Raw genomic sequence first — 14185 nt, 5'->3', positions numbered from 1 at the left:
GCTCGCCAAAACAGTCTTGTTAGTAGCGGTAAAGTCGTCTAAGATCTGCAGTTCCTTGAGCGTAAACCAACGTGGCATGAAGAGAGTGCGGAGCGGAATAAGTAGGATGATCAGCAACGGGAAGCCAATTGCCGCTACTGTAATTATGGGAGATAGCGACGCATGCGGCCACCACAAAGAACTGCAGGCTGATATAGAGAATGATCTTCCGTTTCCGAATCTTTAGAAGCGGTTCGTCGCGCTGCAGAAAGATGAACTGATGAAGGATGCCGTTTGATTCGATGAATCCCCACTGTAGTTCAGTTGTAATCAAGCAGAGGCTGGGGATAGGGAAGTAGAGTTTTACATACCCCAACAATGAAAAAAAAAAAAGGCAAGCAAATACGGCGGAAGGAATGGTGTGTGGCACGACAAGTAGGGGTTGTGTCATCGTCCCGATGAGCGCTAGTCCCATAAGCAAATGTGAAATGCGCTGCTCAACGACCGCGGTTGCCTCGACAATAGGGCGGCGGATTTCGGTGTCTTCGCCTTCAAAGGTAGGAATGATCTCGAGCCCCGTTTGATAGATCGTCAAGGAATCTGTATGCACTGGAGCCTGCTTGAATCTTGAAAATGACGATGGCATGGAGTATGTACATACTGATGTAAATGATACCAACATAGAAGCCGAAAGACTCGCTCGAGAAATCCGCCACATTATTAACCCATATAGTCGCAGGCATTGAAAATGGCAACGAGCCGGTGGAAGACGGCTGCCCAGATTCCCGTCCATGCCATGAATTGTGATTAATCGATACGTCGTAGATGCTGATGATGTCGTAGATTGTGAAGTTGAAGAGAGCAATCAGCCCTGTCACGCCAACAATTGTGAGGGGCTGTGTCCCAAGAATGCTGAGGACAACGGCCGTGAGGGCGGAAGAAAATAACGCCTCATTAATGCCAAAGAACTCTCCAGTCCGACGGCGCACGTCGAGTGTACAGGCGATTGCCGGGAGGAGACTGTCAAGCCGGAATACCGTTGGTTAGCATTGAAATAGAGGCGTACGTCGCGAACATGCACTTAACAAAGTATATGCGGATGGTGCTAGCAACCGTCCGGTAAGTGAAAGCATCAACAATATCGCTCCAATCGTACGGCAGTCTTCTTTTGACATCCTGATACATCCCTCGGCCGGGTCGAAGAGCGACCTCCCTGACGACCTCGAGAGTAAGCCAAGGCCCCCCGCTCTTCGTTCGCCTATTCTGTCTCCTGTCCGTCTGTCACTCCCGGGCCGCGCTCTGACCGTAATTGATCTACCACGCGGCCGTGCTACTTTCTGCTTGCTCCTCTTCCCAGGAGGCACTCTACCTCCGCGAGCCGCTCATGATCAGCTCGCGGGTGGCCGCGTGCAGCTTGAGGGGTTGGTCGAGCAGCCAGGCCGACGAGGATCTTTTGCCGGAGGATCTCTTCACCTGCCCTGGATATGGAAGGGCCGTCATCCCGGGACGGCCTGGTTGGGGTGGCCGGCCACTTGTACTTCAGGGCGCGCTTACGTAGCGAGACACGATGCCAGTACAGTCAAACCGGTCGGCGAGCACAGCAAGGACCGCGAGGTAATGCATTATCACGGCCTTGGAAGTCGACTGCTCCCTATGCAGGATCCTCAACAGGTCCTCAAAGACCGAGACATGGCCGGCCGACCGGGTCGCCTCGTCATCCTCGTGGATTCTCACCACGGGGAGATCGCCGGCGTCGGCCTCTGACGGCTTCACGTTTCTGAGGGACAGTTCCTTGAAGCCTTGCTCTATCGACCTGGCCTCGGCAAACCTGGTGTCACTGAGCAAGTTGTCGAAGTATTTTGAGTTCTGCTTCAGGGCCGACAGTTGCACTCTATAACCGACCCGGGTCTCGGGCTTCAGAGCTGGCGGGGGGGCAACATTCTGGCGCGGCCGAGGCTTTGCCGCCCTCCTCGCCGCCTTCAGCGTTTCTTTGGACGTCTCAAAAGTCACATCAAGCACAATGTCAACAATTGGAAAGCCCGCCTTGGTCGGGAATGAATCCGCCGGGTCGCCGTCTGGGCCGTCTGCCGTGTCGCCTATGATCCACAAGGGTAAACATGCGGTCGTCAGAGAAAGAGAGAGTAGAGAAAGAGAGAGTAGAGAAAGAGAGAGTAGAGAAAGAGAGAGTAGAGAAAGAGAGAGTAGAGAAAGAGAGAGTAGAGAAAGAGAGAGTAGAGAAAGAGAGAGTAGATAAAAAGAGAGTAGATAAAAAGAGAAGACGCGATGACCACGCGGTCACTAGGAGACGGCAACCTCGACTCGGGATATTGAGCGTTCGGCCAGTGCCCACTCGTGTCCCCCGAGCGTGGAACGGAGGGATATTAAGCCAGAGTTGTTGGCCGGCTATGTGCGCTAGTTGTAGATGCCTGCGAAAGGAAAGTTTGGCGATCCGGAGACCATTTTCAACAACAATTCGGTGTCGATGTTGAACGGAACGCAGTGTAACGAATAAACTAAAAGGACAGGCTTCCGCCAAGACATGCTCCAATGCCCACAAAAAATGACGTTAGGCTTGCCCCGCCAAGTTCAGCGGCAGGCAAGGTTGGGCAGTGCAGGGCCTGAACGAATGGAAGCAGTGTTACGCATATAGTAGAGAGTAGAAGTACCAAGCTGATTTGTGCCTAAGGTTTAAACTTAATGGGCTTTCCTAAGGCATCGGTTCCCTCAACGGGAATACTACCTTCAGAGGGGCTCTCCTAGCAAGAGACTGCATCGAGCTCTTTCTTGTCTTTTATTATAGACTCTTAACTAGTGTACGGACTTATTAACTACGTACATACGGAGTACACAGTATGGCACCGCAGCTCCAGAAGCACGCGGAAAAGCTCGCCCGAGTGGTCGATCCCTGACTGCGTGCCAAGAACCCTGATAAGCATTCGGGGAGCTTTTCCTGCCAACCAATTGCCGCGATATGCTCGTCAGTTACGTTACCACAGCTCCTCGAAATTCCCGTCATCGAGTTCCGCTCCGAGAACTGGGGGCGACCAACACGCACCCTCAGCACACCAAAATAGCCCCGGCCAGCGCAGAAAGCAGCGCAGCGGTTCTGTGCATGTACAGGACATACGGAACACAATACACGCATGTGCCAGCGACCCGCCCTGCTGTGCAATGGCCGTGGGCAAACGAATACCCAGCTACTCCGTCCTCCGTGCTACTTTGTCGGAAACTTGCTTGAGCTAGTTGCCGGAACGATGCGCCCCTTGCGCCCCTTGCGCCGTCGTTGGGCTCTCGCCCAAACCGCCACGCGAGCGAGCCACGTGTCGCGCGAGACTCTGCTCGATACCCTGATGGGCTATGTCGCGACATTTTTTCACGCCCGCCAGCAGACGCAGGCAAGGAGCGCCAGCATGTGGCCGCGCGCGTTACGAGCCGCCGGGTTGCGGCGGCGACCCCTCCGGGTCCCGGCGCAAGGAGCGGCGTTGCTGACCCTGCAGGACGCAGCCCAGCACCGTGGCAACCAGAGACAGCAATTCAGGGACCAGGCCACCCGGCGGAGTTTCCACAACTACTTTGTGACCCATCTCCCCTCCTCTTCGCTGCATCCCGACTCGCGGTCGTCGGCTGGACCAGGCCACAAGCTGCCCCGGGCCGCATCGACCCCCCACACTCCGTCACCGGGATCCGCTCCGGCCGCGGCTCCGCCGAACATGCCCAGCCGCGACTTGACAGTAGTCCGCATCCCCCTCCGGAGCGCCAAACATCACTTCGGCGTCTGCAACTCCCGCGGGCAGCGCGCCCGCAACGAGGACACACACCAGGCCGGCACCATCAGCATCCCCGCCTTTGCGAGGCGGGTCCCCGTCAGCTTGGTGCGCCACCAGGCCGCAAAGACCGCCGGAGAAGGCACCAGTGCCGACAGCGCACTCGGCGACCCGCAGGTCTTTTACTTTGGTGTCTTTGACGGGCACGGCGGCAGCGAGTGCAGCGAGTTCCTTCGGGACGAGCTCCACGGCTATATCGAGGACGCCGCGGCCCGGCTGGGGCTGAAGAGCAGCCTCGAGAGGGACCCGGGGGCTCCCGATTCCTTGAAAGACCCCGAGCGTCAGCAGCAGCAGCAGCAGCAACAGCAGCAGCGGCCTCAACAGCAACCGGCAGTCGAGCCTTCCACGGCCGCGCGGTTGGAGTCGGAGCTTCTCGACGAGTACAAGCGCACAATAGGCGGGTACTTCCGCCGCTTCCGGCCCAACTACTTCACGACCGCCGCCTCCACCACGCGCAACTCTGCCTCTTCGTCTTCGTCTTCTTCTTCTTCTTCTCCTTCTCCGTCATCATCCAATGAACGCACCTCTCCAGGCCAACAGCCGGCCGGACCGCAACCCGGCGGCGTAAGTCTCGAGTCGGTTCTCACGTACGCCTTCCTCCGGGCCGACCTCGACTTCGTCACCGCCCAGGCCCGCAAGCCGGACCCGGACGACCCGTACGCCTCGGACGTGCCGCTCAACAAGGACGAGGTCCTCGGGTCGCCGCACCTGCCGCCGTCGGGCCACGGCATCGGGGGGCCGGTCCGGTTCAAGGGCGGCTCGACCGCCTCGGTCGCGCTCATCTCGACGCCGACGCCGTCGCCGTTCTGGCACCCGGCCGCGCACTCGACCCTGGTGGTCGCGCACGTCGGCGACACGCGCGTCCTGCTCTGCGAGACGGCCACGGGCCTGCCGCGCCCGCTCACGTCGGACCACTACCCGTCCTCGCCGGCCGAGTCGCGCCGCCTGCGCCGCTACGCCGCCGACTCGGTCGTCACCGACTCCTTCGGCGAGGAGCGCATCCAGGGCCTGGCCAACAGCCGCTCCTTCGGCGACATGCAGGGCAAGCGCGTCGGCATCTCGGCCGAGCCCGACCTCGCCCGCGTCGACCTCGGCCCGGCCCAGTACGCCTTCCTCGTCCTCGTCAGCGACGGCGTCAGCGGCACCCTCGCCGACCAGGAGATCGTCGACCTCGTCAAGGAGGCCGCCACCCCGGAGGAGGGCGCCCGCGCGGTGGTCGAGTACGCCACCGAGGTCTCGGCCGACGGCGACAACGCCACCTGCCTCGTCGTCCGCCTGGGCGGCTGGGAGCGCAGGAGCGAGGGCGGCGTCGGCAGCCTGGGCACCCGCGAGATGAGGGAGATGAGGAGGGCCGAGGCGAGCGATCCGAGGCGCAGGGGACGGCTGTAGAGTAAGTAGAGGGAGATTGAGAGAGAGAGAGTGAGAGAGAGGGTTTTTTTTTTGGGGGGGGGGGGGAGAGAGAGAGCAAGAGAGAAACAGAAAGAAGGGAGAGATTTCTCCGTGCCTTACTGGCTTTTCCTTTTGTCTTTGTATGTATACTCATTCAAATCCGGGTTGGTGACCGCATTGCGTTGGGGTTCGGCGAGATTTGCATAGCATGGCATGGCATGAGTGAGTCATGTGGGAATCATCATCTATTATTTTTAGCAGCGGGAAAGTCCCCCCCCCCGGGCAAAAAAAGCACGAGGATACGGTGTTTGGGTGGCTAGACAATCAAGATATCATTCTTTGGTGGAATCTTCAATTCTCATTAGGGTAGTTGTAGTCGGTATTGCTGGTATCACTCTTGTCAGATAACTATCGTAATGGCCGCCCCCGTCCGTGCCTCGGTGAAATCGATGTGAATAGATAGGATATCAATACTAGATATACCTCCCGCTCAAGGACTGTTACGTAGCTTCACCTTAATACCGAGGATACTGCCCCCACGAAGGGGATGGCTGCTGGCCATGTGGCGGGTACCCTCCCGGCTGCGGCGCACCGTAACCCCCATGATGCCCTCCGTACTGCGGCTGCCCATAGCCGCCATGAGCAGCAGATGGTGGCTGGTGCTGGTGTGGATGCGGATGCTGTCCGTAACCTCCCTGGCCGGGATACCCGCCGCCGTACGGAGGCTGTGACGCAGGCGGCGTCGGCCGCTCATAGGTCGCCGCATACCCGGACTGGCCGGGCCTGCCCGCATACGGTTGGGACGGCTGGGGCGAACTGGCCGCGTAGTAACTCGCTGCCTCGCCATGCATCGGGGGTGGCGCATGGTGTGCACCACCAGCACCACCAGCACCAACACCAGCACCAACACCAGGGCTGGCCCCGGCCTCCCTCGCGTCGCGATTCACGTTCTGGATGTGCGACCACAGCGACCCGGCCGGCTTGCCGTGCCCGCCATCTCCGTGCCCGCACCCGCCGCCGGGCGCGGACCGCGACCCGGCCTGGCCGTTGAGGATGTGGTTCTTGTGGTTCCTGACGGACTCGGACGACAGCAGGTGGTCGAGCTGGTTGCGGTAGGGCGTCTCCTGGGCCCACTTGCGCACCGTCTCAAACATGTCGCGCTGGATCTCGATCCGCTCGTCGCGCGCTGCCGGGTGGTGGAAGGCGCGCAGGACGTCGTTGACCACCTCATCCACAGGCACGCCGGGGTTCTCCCACGCGAACATGATGCGGCTGTTTGTTTGGCCCGCCTGCGTTAGCGATCCTGTCTCCAATGAAAGAGAGGGATTGAAAAGGGTTTTTTTTGAAAAACAAAATAATAATAAAATAAAAATAAAAAAAACCTACGGAACGACGTATTGCAGGATGGTCACGGCAACCCGGCCGCTGCACGAGTTGAGAACGTTGGTGAAGTGGTCCTTGGAAAGCATCGAGTGGGTGGGGTCGGTGCAGTGCGGGTTGTCCCATGGCTCGAACTGTTGCTTCGCGCTGGTCGCCAACAGACCGGACGAGCCCTCCTTGAGCGTCTGGTTGACCTGGTTGATGATGGGGCGCACGAATGGCGCCAGAAGGCCGAGGATGAAGGCCGTTAGCGTCTCGCTGATGTGCTCGAGCAGCTTCTCCAGGCCCGGGATCTTGGAGATCATGCTGTTGATGGACCGGACGATCTTGTCGCGGAACTGGAGGATGGGGTAGATCTGCCCCGAGACCTTGACCGGATCGAAGTTGGGGCTCATCCCGGGCACGATGTTGGTGTTGCCAGCGGCCCGCATGTTCTCCTGCTCCTGGGCGGCCGACGCGGCCTTCAGTTCCCTGGCCTGCGCAGCGAAGCCATCGCCGACGCCGGGAAGTTGGCCTAAGAGCGAGATGAAGTCGCTTCCGCCGGAGCCGGAGCCGGAGCCGGAGCCAAAGAAACCGCGTCGGGAGTCGCCAGACATGGTGGCTTGCTCGGCGTTTTTGAGGGCAATGTCGATCTCGTCAACCTCAGATTGCGTGAAGTGGTCGGTGGCCTCGCTGATCCGGATCAGTAAGAGTCCCTACAAGGAAAGGAACGAGTTTGGTGAAATATCGAATGCCTACCCGAGAACGGAGTGCAGAAAGTCAACGGCTCCAAAGGTGCCTGATGTATTTAATGTCAGTCAGACTGTGCGTCATGGCAGTGTTCCCCCTGTCAGTTCTGCCTACCCGTGACGAGCGGATACACCATCTTCCCATTCAGGGGGATCTTGGTCGCACTGCCGCAGTGCGGAAAGACGTTGTGATAGCCCATCTCGATGAGGGCAAGCTCGCAATAGTTGGTGTGAGCGCCAAAGTCCTGAGGAGGTCAGCATCAGCGACCCGTCGTGTCGAGGCCAACCAACGGGGCCGGAACTAACCTCCATGCAGTGCAGAGCTTGGCCCAGGCAGCGCAGAGCTTCGCAGAGATCGGCTTCCTTGCCCGAGGTGCCGTTCGCGCCGCTGGTGTAGAGGCGGCCAAAGTGGATGCTGCGGGCGAAGCTCCAGCGCAGATAGCCGGCGCTGGTGGCCCATCCACCGCTCTCGTTGGCGATGTAGTTCTTCATGCCGGTCCGCGGGTCGATCTCGAGCTCTCGCGGGTCCACAGGACCTCGCAGGCGGGGATCGAACTCTCGGGCATCCTTGCCGTCGGCGTAGCCGAGGGGGTTGTCGATGTGCTCCTCGGGGCGGTAGACGCCCAGCCGCTCTTCGGTGACCTCAAACTCCTCCGTCGCGTAACCGTTGGCCATGAAGGAGAGGACCCAAACCTGGGAAGGTCAGTCATCATCCGATCCGTCTGATGGCGGTGCGTTCGTTGCATTGCATTTGCATGGGGATCGGTGGCGAGAGCTCACGATAATTCGAATCGTAGCCGCGTTGATGCCCTTCAGGCTCCCGACGTCGACTGCCTGCGAGTAGTCCCGTAGCCAGTTGCCAAAGTAGACGCGGCCGACCATCAGAGTAGACCACTTCTTGCCGTAAAGGAAAGCCACCGTCTTGAGCATGTCCTCGATGTCTGGAGCGGCGGGTAAGCCTTCTGCACCGTATAACCCGGACCGACTTGTGAGAACGTTTACCTCCATGCCTCCAGTTGTGACCCTCGACCTGTGCGATGGACGGGATGTTGCCGGCACCGAATGCCGCAGCTTTGCCAGGAAGAACCACAAGCAGCAGCCCGAGAACCAGGAGCGCACTGCCCCAGCCAAACCTGAGGCTTGCCATGGCGCCGTTGGCGAGAGATGTGCGATAGAGGGAAACGCTGTCTTTGATAAGAATAAGAATGAATGGAGCGCGGAGCCGTTTTGCGAAAGATTTGTGGGATTCTTAAAGTCTTTACCAGAGGTGGTCGGCTGGTTAAACCTTCTGTCGCGCGCCGTGACCGTTGGAAAATGTTATATTTGCGCAAAGTCCGATCTGAGAACGAAAGACCACGGCTAACCGGCACGCTCAAGAGGCTGGAGTTGAGCTTGGTTGAGCTTGTGTACGAGGCGCCAAGGAGAGGACTCCGGCCTTGCTTTACGTCAGACGCAGCCACGCTATTTGGGCTTGCTCGCGCCTTCAAAGCTTATCCCGAAGCTCAGCACTGCCCGCCACCACGAGCGTGGCTACTGTCTGGTCTAGAAAGTACTCCGTACTGTACAATGTGCGTAATGATAGTGCAACACCCGAGCCGTGTTTTTTTTTCTTTTTTTTTTCTCTCCCCAGTGAGTCTTGATATTACGCCCCGCGATGGCTGGACTCGGATTGACACGAATACCAGGATTGGAACTTTCTTCTTAAGGAGGGGCATCGTTGAACCCCGCCATGCATTGGCGAGAGACCCTGGGGCGCCAAGTCGGACATGGTGCTCAACATACTTCGGATATCGGTTACAGGCTATGTGCGAGTCCCACGTACGTGCAGCTGTGTAGGGAGTATGTAGTAAGTAGTGCATACATAGCGAGGAACACACCGTAAGCATGCCACATAGATATATATCTACCTCTGTGACAGTTAACGCGAATATCCCGAGTATGCACTTTGCTTATGTCGTGATGCTTCCCGTCCCCCGGGGGCCAGGTCCTCCTCATATACATATTTGGAGACACGTATGATGTTTTGTGTACTACTCTTTATAGCTTGTCGGCAGTTGGTCCTGAACTAGCGTCCTGAACAAGCCGTGTAAGGCTGATTGATGTTTGAGACCGCACCAGATTGATTGATACAATTTTCGCTTTTGGCCCGATGCGGCCAATGCTTCCTCGACTTGTTTCTGACAGAACAGGAAAATGGCATCGCTCGGCGAGAAATCAGCCTAATACCACAAGTTCCATACTTGGTAAGCACCAGAAGAAATTTTGCTTTGCACGGGTGGGAGTTCTTCGAGGTTTGGAAAGATTGGCAAGTTTGCGTCGTTCGAAATGTCGGATAATCCATAACTAGTGTAGTGCACGGAAGATTCCGTACTGCGGTGCGTACAGTACCGGCAGTATGGAGTGCCGAGTAACGCCACTGTCATCTGATGAGATTTCATGCGGACCCGAGCGATCCGCGTCCGTGATTCGCGGGACCCCTTGGACCCTTGGCCGAATTTCCCATCCGCCCAATCCGCGACTCCCCCCAAAACGAAACACTACCATCGTCGCTCCTTTTGCGATTGCTCTTTACTCGACCATCCGCGGCGTTTCTCCAATTACGCCCGAGTGTTAGCGCACTCACCTTCGATACTGCCGGTCTCTGGTCGACTTGTTCCGCAGCGGACTATCGCAACCATGCCTGGACGGACGCTCCCAACCTTCACGCTCGCCGAGGTCGAGTCGCACAACTCGACGAAATCCTGCTTCGTCACGCTGGGGAATAATGTTTACGACGTGACCGACTTTATCGATTCGCACCCTGGCGGTGGCGACCTCATACTCGAATACGCCGGCAAGGACATCAAAGCCATTCTCGAGGATGAAACGTCGCACGCGCATTCCGAGGCGGCCTATGAAGTACTCGAGGAGTCGCATGTCGGCTTTCTTGCTTCCGCCGACGCCAAGGCAGAGCCAACGGGCACTGAGAAGACCAACGGGGCAGCCAACGGCTCGAACGGCAAATTCGTCCACCCCAGGACGGGCATGTCCTGCGAGGAGGACCTGACCAAGGATACGGATATCGTCTCGGACTACAAGACCCACAAGTTCCTTGACCTGAGCCGGCCGCTGTTCCCGCAGGTCTGGTATGGCGGTTTCTCAAAGGAGTTCTACCTCGACCAGGTCCACCGGCCGCGCCACTACAAGGGCGGCGCTTCGGCCCCTCTATTCGGCAACTTCCTCGAGCCTCTTACCAAGACCGCGTGGTGGGTGGTCCCGCTGATTTGGCTCCCGCTCGTCTCGTACGGCCTCTACCTCGCAAGCGAAGGGTTCAAGAACCCTCTGGAGGAAGTCCCCTACTTCGCCTTCGGCCTTTTCATGTGGACACTGATCGAGTACCTGATGCATCGGTTCTTGTTCCACCTTGATTAGTGAGTTCTACGTCCAGCCTGCACAACCACTGCAAAGAGCCACCTGCTAACTCCTGCTTATTCAGCTACCTCCCCGACAACCGGGTTGGCATCACGCTTCACTTCACCCTCCACGGGATCCACCACTACCTCCCCATGGACAAGTACCGCTTGGTCATGCCGCCAGCTCTGTTCATGATACTAGCGGCCCCTTTCTGGAGGCTGGCGCATACCATCTTCTTCTGGAACTGGCACATTGCCACGACCGTCTACTGCGGCGGCGTCTTTGGTTACGTCTGCTATGACCTGACGCACTACTTCCTCCACCACCAGAACCTCCCCTGGTGGTGGAAACAGCTCAAGAAGTACCACCTCGAGCACCACTTCCTCGACTACGAGAACGGCTTCGGTGTCACCAGCCCCTTCTGGGACAAGGTATTTGGCACAGAGCTGAAGTCAAAGCCCAAGATGATTTAGCTGGATGAAGCACGAGTTAACGACCGGGTTGGGGTACATATATCTTGTAATGAGAGGCTGGCACACACGTGAAGTACGTGTGCACAAGCCACAACATGTTCCGGCAATTCTCACTCGCTATATCACGATCGAAAAACAAGGAAGGAAAGCAAAGAGACATGCCGTCCCGTTTTGTGGGCCACCGGGCGTCTGCTGCCTTGTTGGGTGCAAGAAAAAAGGGTCCAAGAGTACACCAGGGGCGCGGATCTCCTCTTACTAATAAGGCCGGTTGTTGATGGCATGTTCTTAGGGAGAAATAATTACCTAATGCTAATCTTGTGATTCTTTTTTTGTTATACAACAGCGGATATAACTTTCGCAATTCTCCGAGGGTTGCAAATGCTACGTCTGTAAAACAAACAGATGGTTTGACTCTAGCTCATCTCGTTATTCACCTGGGTTCCGTACAGTAACCGAGAGCCGCCTCCGGGTTAGTAATACACTGGAATACAGAATACAAATAAAATTGCAACGCCAATCTTGCAGAAGCATGTAGTTACTAGCGCAATCCCCGCACGTGACTCGCAACACAGCGGCTCAGCAACCCTGGAGCCTCATTTGCCCACTTCCCGCTTTCGCCTCGCGGTGCTCCCCCTTCATCAGGCATCCTTCGACCACCATCTTTTGCCCAACCAGGCCCACGACGCCAGCGCCACGCGATCCATCGTCGCTGCCGAACTATCAGAGCAACCGCGCGCGAAACGGATAAGGGGAATTGCGCCATCGCGCAGCTTGCAAAAACATGTCAGGCTTGGACGTGGAAGCCCTCCTTGACTCGACTGCTTCGTCCAAGGAGCAGAACGGCAAGGCCAACGCTAATGGCGACTCGCCCCAGAACGGAAGCCGCAGCGAGTACGATCGCGACCGTGAGCGAGATAAAGACCGTCGCAGCCGCGACCGCAGTCGTGACCGCAGTCGTGACCGCAGCCGAGATCGCAGCCGAGATCGCAGCCGCGACCGCAGCCGAGACCGAGGCCACCGGCGCCGAGATCGCAGCAGCGGCCGTTACCGAAACTCGTCTAGCGGACGGGACACCCCGAGAAGCGAGGCCGGAAGCCATAGAAGTAGGCGCCGGAGCCGGAGCCGTGATTCTGGCCGACACTCACGCCGTCATAGAAACGACGGAGACTACTACCGGGGAAGCAACCGGGGCCGCGGCGGCCGCTCGCGCTCCCGTTCGCCTAGCCGCTACTACCGCCCGCCGGGGGACGACCGCCGCGACCGCGACGACCGTGGCTACCGTCGCCGTGACGACGACCGCCGCGGCCGCCGACACAGCACCCCCCGCGATCCCTCGCCGACGGGAGACGAGCGTGATCGCCGCACCGTCTTTGTCCAGCAGCTGGCCGCTCGCCTCCGTACCCGCGAGCTGAAGGAGTTCTTCGAGAAGGTTGGCCCCGTTGCCGAGGCGCAAATCGTAAAAGATCGCGTTAGCAACAGGTCCAAAGGGTACGTTTCTCTCTCCGCCCGCTGTGCAGTGCACCAATGCTTCCGTTTCATTTTCATCCGGACGCTAACAAAGGACGCGCAGTGTCGGCTATGTCGAGTTCAAGAATGAAGAATCCGTAGCGGCCGCCCTTCAGCTCACTGGTCAGAAACTCCTAGGTATTCCCGTCATCGTGCAGCCGACCGAGGCTGAGAAGAACCGCCAAGCGCGCAACTCGGAATCATCTGGTCACCCGAATTCCATCCCCTTCCACAGACTCTATGTGGGCAACATCCACTTCAGTATCACTGAAACAGACCTCCAGAACGTCTTTGAGCCCTTTGGAGAGCTCGAGTTTGTGCAGCTGCAGAAGGATGACAGCGGCCGCAGCCGAGGCTATGGCTTCGTCCAGTACGTTCTTCACCCGGGACCCCCCAACCCTCCCCCCTTTTTCCCCCCTTCTTTTTCCCCCCTCCGTGCCGCCGGACAGTCTCTAACATGGCGCATAGATTCCGTGATGCTAGTCAAGCCCGAGAGGCTCTCGAGAAGATGAACGGGTTCGATCTGGCCGGTCGCCCGATCCGTGTCGGGCTTGGAAACGATAAGTTTACCCCAGAGTCAACTGCCAACCTCTTACGGGGATTCCAAGGCCAGAATCAAGGATCTGCTTTCTCCGGAGCCGGGGGGAGGGGCCTCCAGGCGTCCAACTTCGACCGGGCCGGTGGCCGAGACAGCGACAAGGGCACGGCCGCCAGCGCCCTGGACGACACCGACGTGGCCGGTGTCAACTTTAACAACTACAGCCGAGACGCTCTGATGCGGAAACTGGCAAGGACTGACGAGCCCAGCACTGGCCAACCTGAGCGGCAGATTCTGAAGCCCAAGACCGAGACGCAACCGCTCCCTGTCAATGTCAGCATGGCAAGCCGCTGTGTGGTCCTCCACAACATGTTTGATCCCACCGAGTACGTCACCTCCCGGTCCCTTGTTTTTATATCTTTTCCACGAGTTGCTGACAGATGCTGGTAGACAAGAGGGTGAGGGCTGGATCAAGGAGCTGGAGGAGGAAGTCCGGCAAGAAGCCGAGGAAAAATACGGCCACGTCGTCCACATCGCCGTCGACCCCAACTCCCAGGGTGACATCTACCTCAAGTTCGACAAGGTTTCGGGCGGAGAAAACGCCATCAAGGGCCTCAACGGCCGCTACTTTGACGGACGGATGATCTCTGCTGCTCCGGTTGTGGACGCGGTCTACAGCAGTTTGTTCTCTCGCACCAAGGCGATCTAGACACTAATCACGGGCTCCTGCTGTCTGCATAGGAATCCTACAAGGTACGTCGTCCACCCTCCCTCTTCGTCCGTTGTCAAAGGACCAAGCACTAACCGCCTGCTTAAGGCGCTCGTCCCCCCCCCCCCCCCTCTCACCAAGGGCATGGCTACACACGACTTTCCCCCGACCTTCCGCCGACGACATGTTGGATCATTTCTCGTGAGGGGAAGAAGAAGAAGAAGAAAAATATGCTCAGGAGTCGCCGCCGTTGTCGCCAGCATCCT

The 14185-nt window shown here is 58.2% G+C and overlaps 6 protein-coding genes across 6 annotated transcripts; 3 read left to right on the top strand and 3 right to left on the bottom strand.

Moving 5' to 3' along the window:
• Positions 1-887: 887 nt before the first annotated feature.
• MYCTH_2311482 (uncharacterized protein) lies at positions 888-1358 on the bottom strand. The gene has a single exon (XM_003666579.1). It carries the CDS (start codon positions 1162-1164, stop codon positions 1003-1005), a length of 162 nt encoding a protein of 53 aa, XP_003666627.1. The 5' UTR covers positions 1165-1358; the 3' UTR covers positions 888-1002.
• MYCTH_2130550 (uncharacterized protein) lies at positions 1345-2915 on the bottom strand (the record flags this gene model as incomplete). Its single annotated transcript, XM_003666578.1, has 3 exons — positions 1345-1490; positions 1557-2075; positions 2816-2915. The coding sequence occupies 3 exons, from the start codon at positions 2913-2915 to the stop codon at positions 1345-1347; spliced, it is 765 nt and encodes a 254-aa protein (XP_003666626.1).
• MYCTH_2311481 (uncharacterized protein) lies at positions 2897-5244 on the top strand. Its single transcript, XM_003666577.1, has one exon. It carries the CDS (start codon positions 3390-3392, stop codon positions 5190-5192), a length of 1803 nt encoding a protein of 600 aa, XP_003666625.1. The 5' UTR covers positions 2897-3389; the 3' UTR covers positions 5193-5244.
• A 309-nt stretch (positions 5245-5553) lies between these two features.
• MYCTH_2311479 (uncharacterized protein) lies at positions 5554-8752 on the bottom strand. Its single transcript, XM_003666576.1, has 7 exons — positions 8303-8752; positions 8081-8241; positions 7607-7993; positions 7416-7545; positions 7311-7350; positions 6579-7244; positions 5554-6464 (listed from the first exon to the last, which is right to left on the bottom strand). The coding sequence occupies exons 1-7, from the start codon at positions 8445-8447 to the stop codon at positions 5708-5710; spliced, it is 2286 nt and encodes a 761-aa protein (XP_003666624.1). The 5' UTR covers positions 8448-8752; the 3' UTR covers positions 5554-5707.
• Positions 8753-9801: 1049 nt separating this feature from the next.
• Positions 9802-11502, top strand: MYCTH_2145425 (uncharacterized protein). Its single transcript, XM_003666575.1, has 2 exons — positions 9802-10710; positions 10776-11502. The coding sequence occupies exons 1-2, from the start codon at positions 9977-9979 to the stop codon at positions 11164-11166; spliced, it is 1125 nt and encodes a 374-aa protein (XP_003666623.1). The 5' UTR covers positions 9802-9976; the 3' UTR covers positions 11167-11502.
• A 187-nt stretch (positions 11503-11689) lies between these two features.
• Positions 11690-14068, top strand: MYCTH_2311474 (uncharacterized protein). Its single transcript, XM_003666574.1, has 5 exons — positions 11690-12654; positions 12737-13042; positions 13141-13596; positions 13661-13963; positions 14028-14068. The coding sequence occupies exons 1-4, from the start codon at positions 11948-11950 to the stop codon at positions 13917-13919; spliced, it is 1728 nt and encodes a 575-aa protein (XP_003666622.1). The 5' UTR covers positions 11690-11947; the 3' UTR covers positions 13920-13963; positions 14028-14068.
• Positions 14069-14185: the final 117 nt, after the last annotated feature.

The sequence above is a fragment of the Thermothelomyces thermophilus genome, chromosome 7 (assembly GCF_000226095.1).
Source record: "Thermothelomyces thermophilus ATCC 42464 chromosome 7, complete sequence".
Classification (NCBI taxonomy): Eukaryota; Fungi; Ascomycota; class Sordariomycetes; order Sordariales; family Chaetomiaceae; genus Thermothelomyces; species Thermothelomyces thermophilus.
Note: the sequence above shows the minus strand (reverse complement) of the source record. Positions and strands in the feature narration are given on the sequence as shown.

What these genes read in the sequence shown, in the direction of transcription:
- MYCTH_2311482 (XM_003666579.1), bottom strand. Translation starts at nt 1,164, where the DNA reads ATGTATCAGGATGTCAAAAGAAGACTGCCGTACGATTGGAGCGATATT.
- MYCTH_2145425 (XM_003666575.1), top strand. Translation starts at nt 9,977, where the DNA reads ATGCCTGGACGGACGCTCCCAACCTTCACGCTCGCCGAGGTCGAGTCG. An exon ending in TTCTTGTTCCACCTTGATTA is followed by an intron (nt 10,711 to 10,775) that starts GTGAGTTCTACG and finishes CTGCTTATTCAG; the next exon opens with CTACCTCCCCGACAACCGGG.
- MYCTH_2311479 (XM_003666576.1), bottom strand. Translation starts at nt 8,447, where the DNA reads ATGGCAAGCCTCAGGTTTGGCTGGGGCAGTGCGCTCCTGGTTCTCGGG. An exon ending in AAGCTCTGCACTGCATGGAG is followed by an intron (nt 7,546 to 7,606) that starts GTTAGTTCCGGC and finishes TGACCTCCTCAG; the next exon opens with GACTTTGGCGCTCACACCAA. An exon ending in GGTGTATCCGCTCGTCACGG is followed by an intron (nt 7,351 to 7,415) that starts GTAGGCAGAACT and finishes TAAATACATCAG; the next exon opens with GCACCTTTGGAGCCGTTGAC.
- MYCTH_2311474 (XM_003666574.1), top strand. Translation starts at nt 11,948, where the DNA reads ATGTCAGGCTTGGACGTGGAAGCCCTCCTTGACTCGACTGCTTCGTCC. An exon ending in CGAGGCTATGGCTTCGTCCA is followed by an intron (nt 13,043 to 13,140) that starts GTACGTTCTTCA and finishes CATGGCGCATAG; the next exon opens with ATTCCGTGATGCTAGTCAAG. An exon ending in AACATGTTTGATCCCACCGA is followed by an intron (nt 13,597 to 13,660) that starts GTACGTCACCTC and finishes AGATGCTGGTAG; the next exon opens with ACAAGAGGGTGAGGGCTGGA.
- MYCTH_2311481 (XM_003666577.1), top strand. Translation starts at nt 3,390, where the DNA reads ATGTGGCCGCGCGCGTTACGAGCCGCCGGGTTGCGGCGGCGACCCCTC.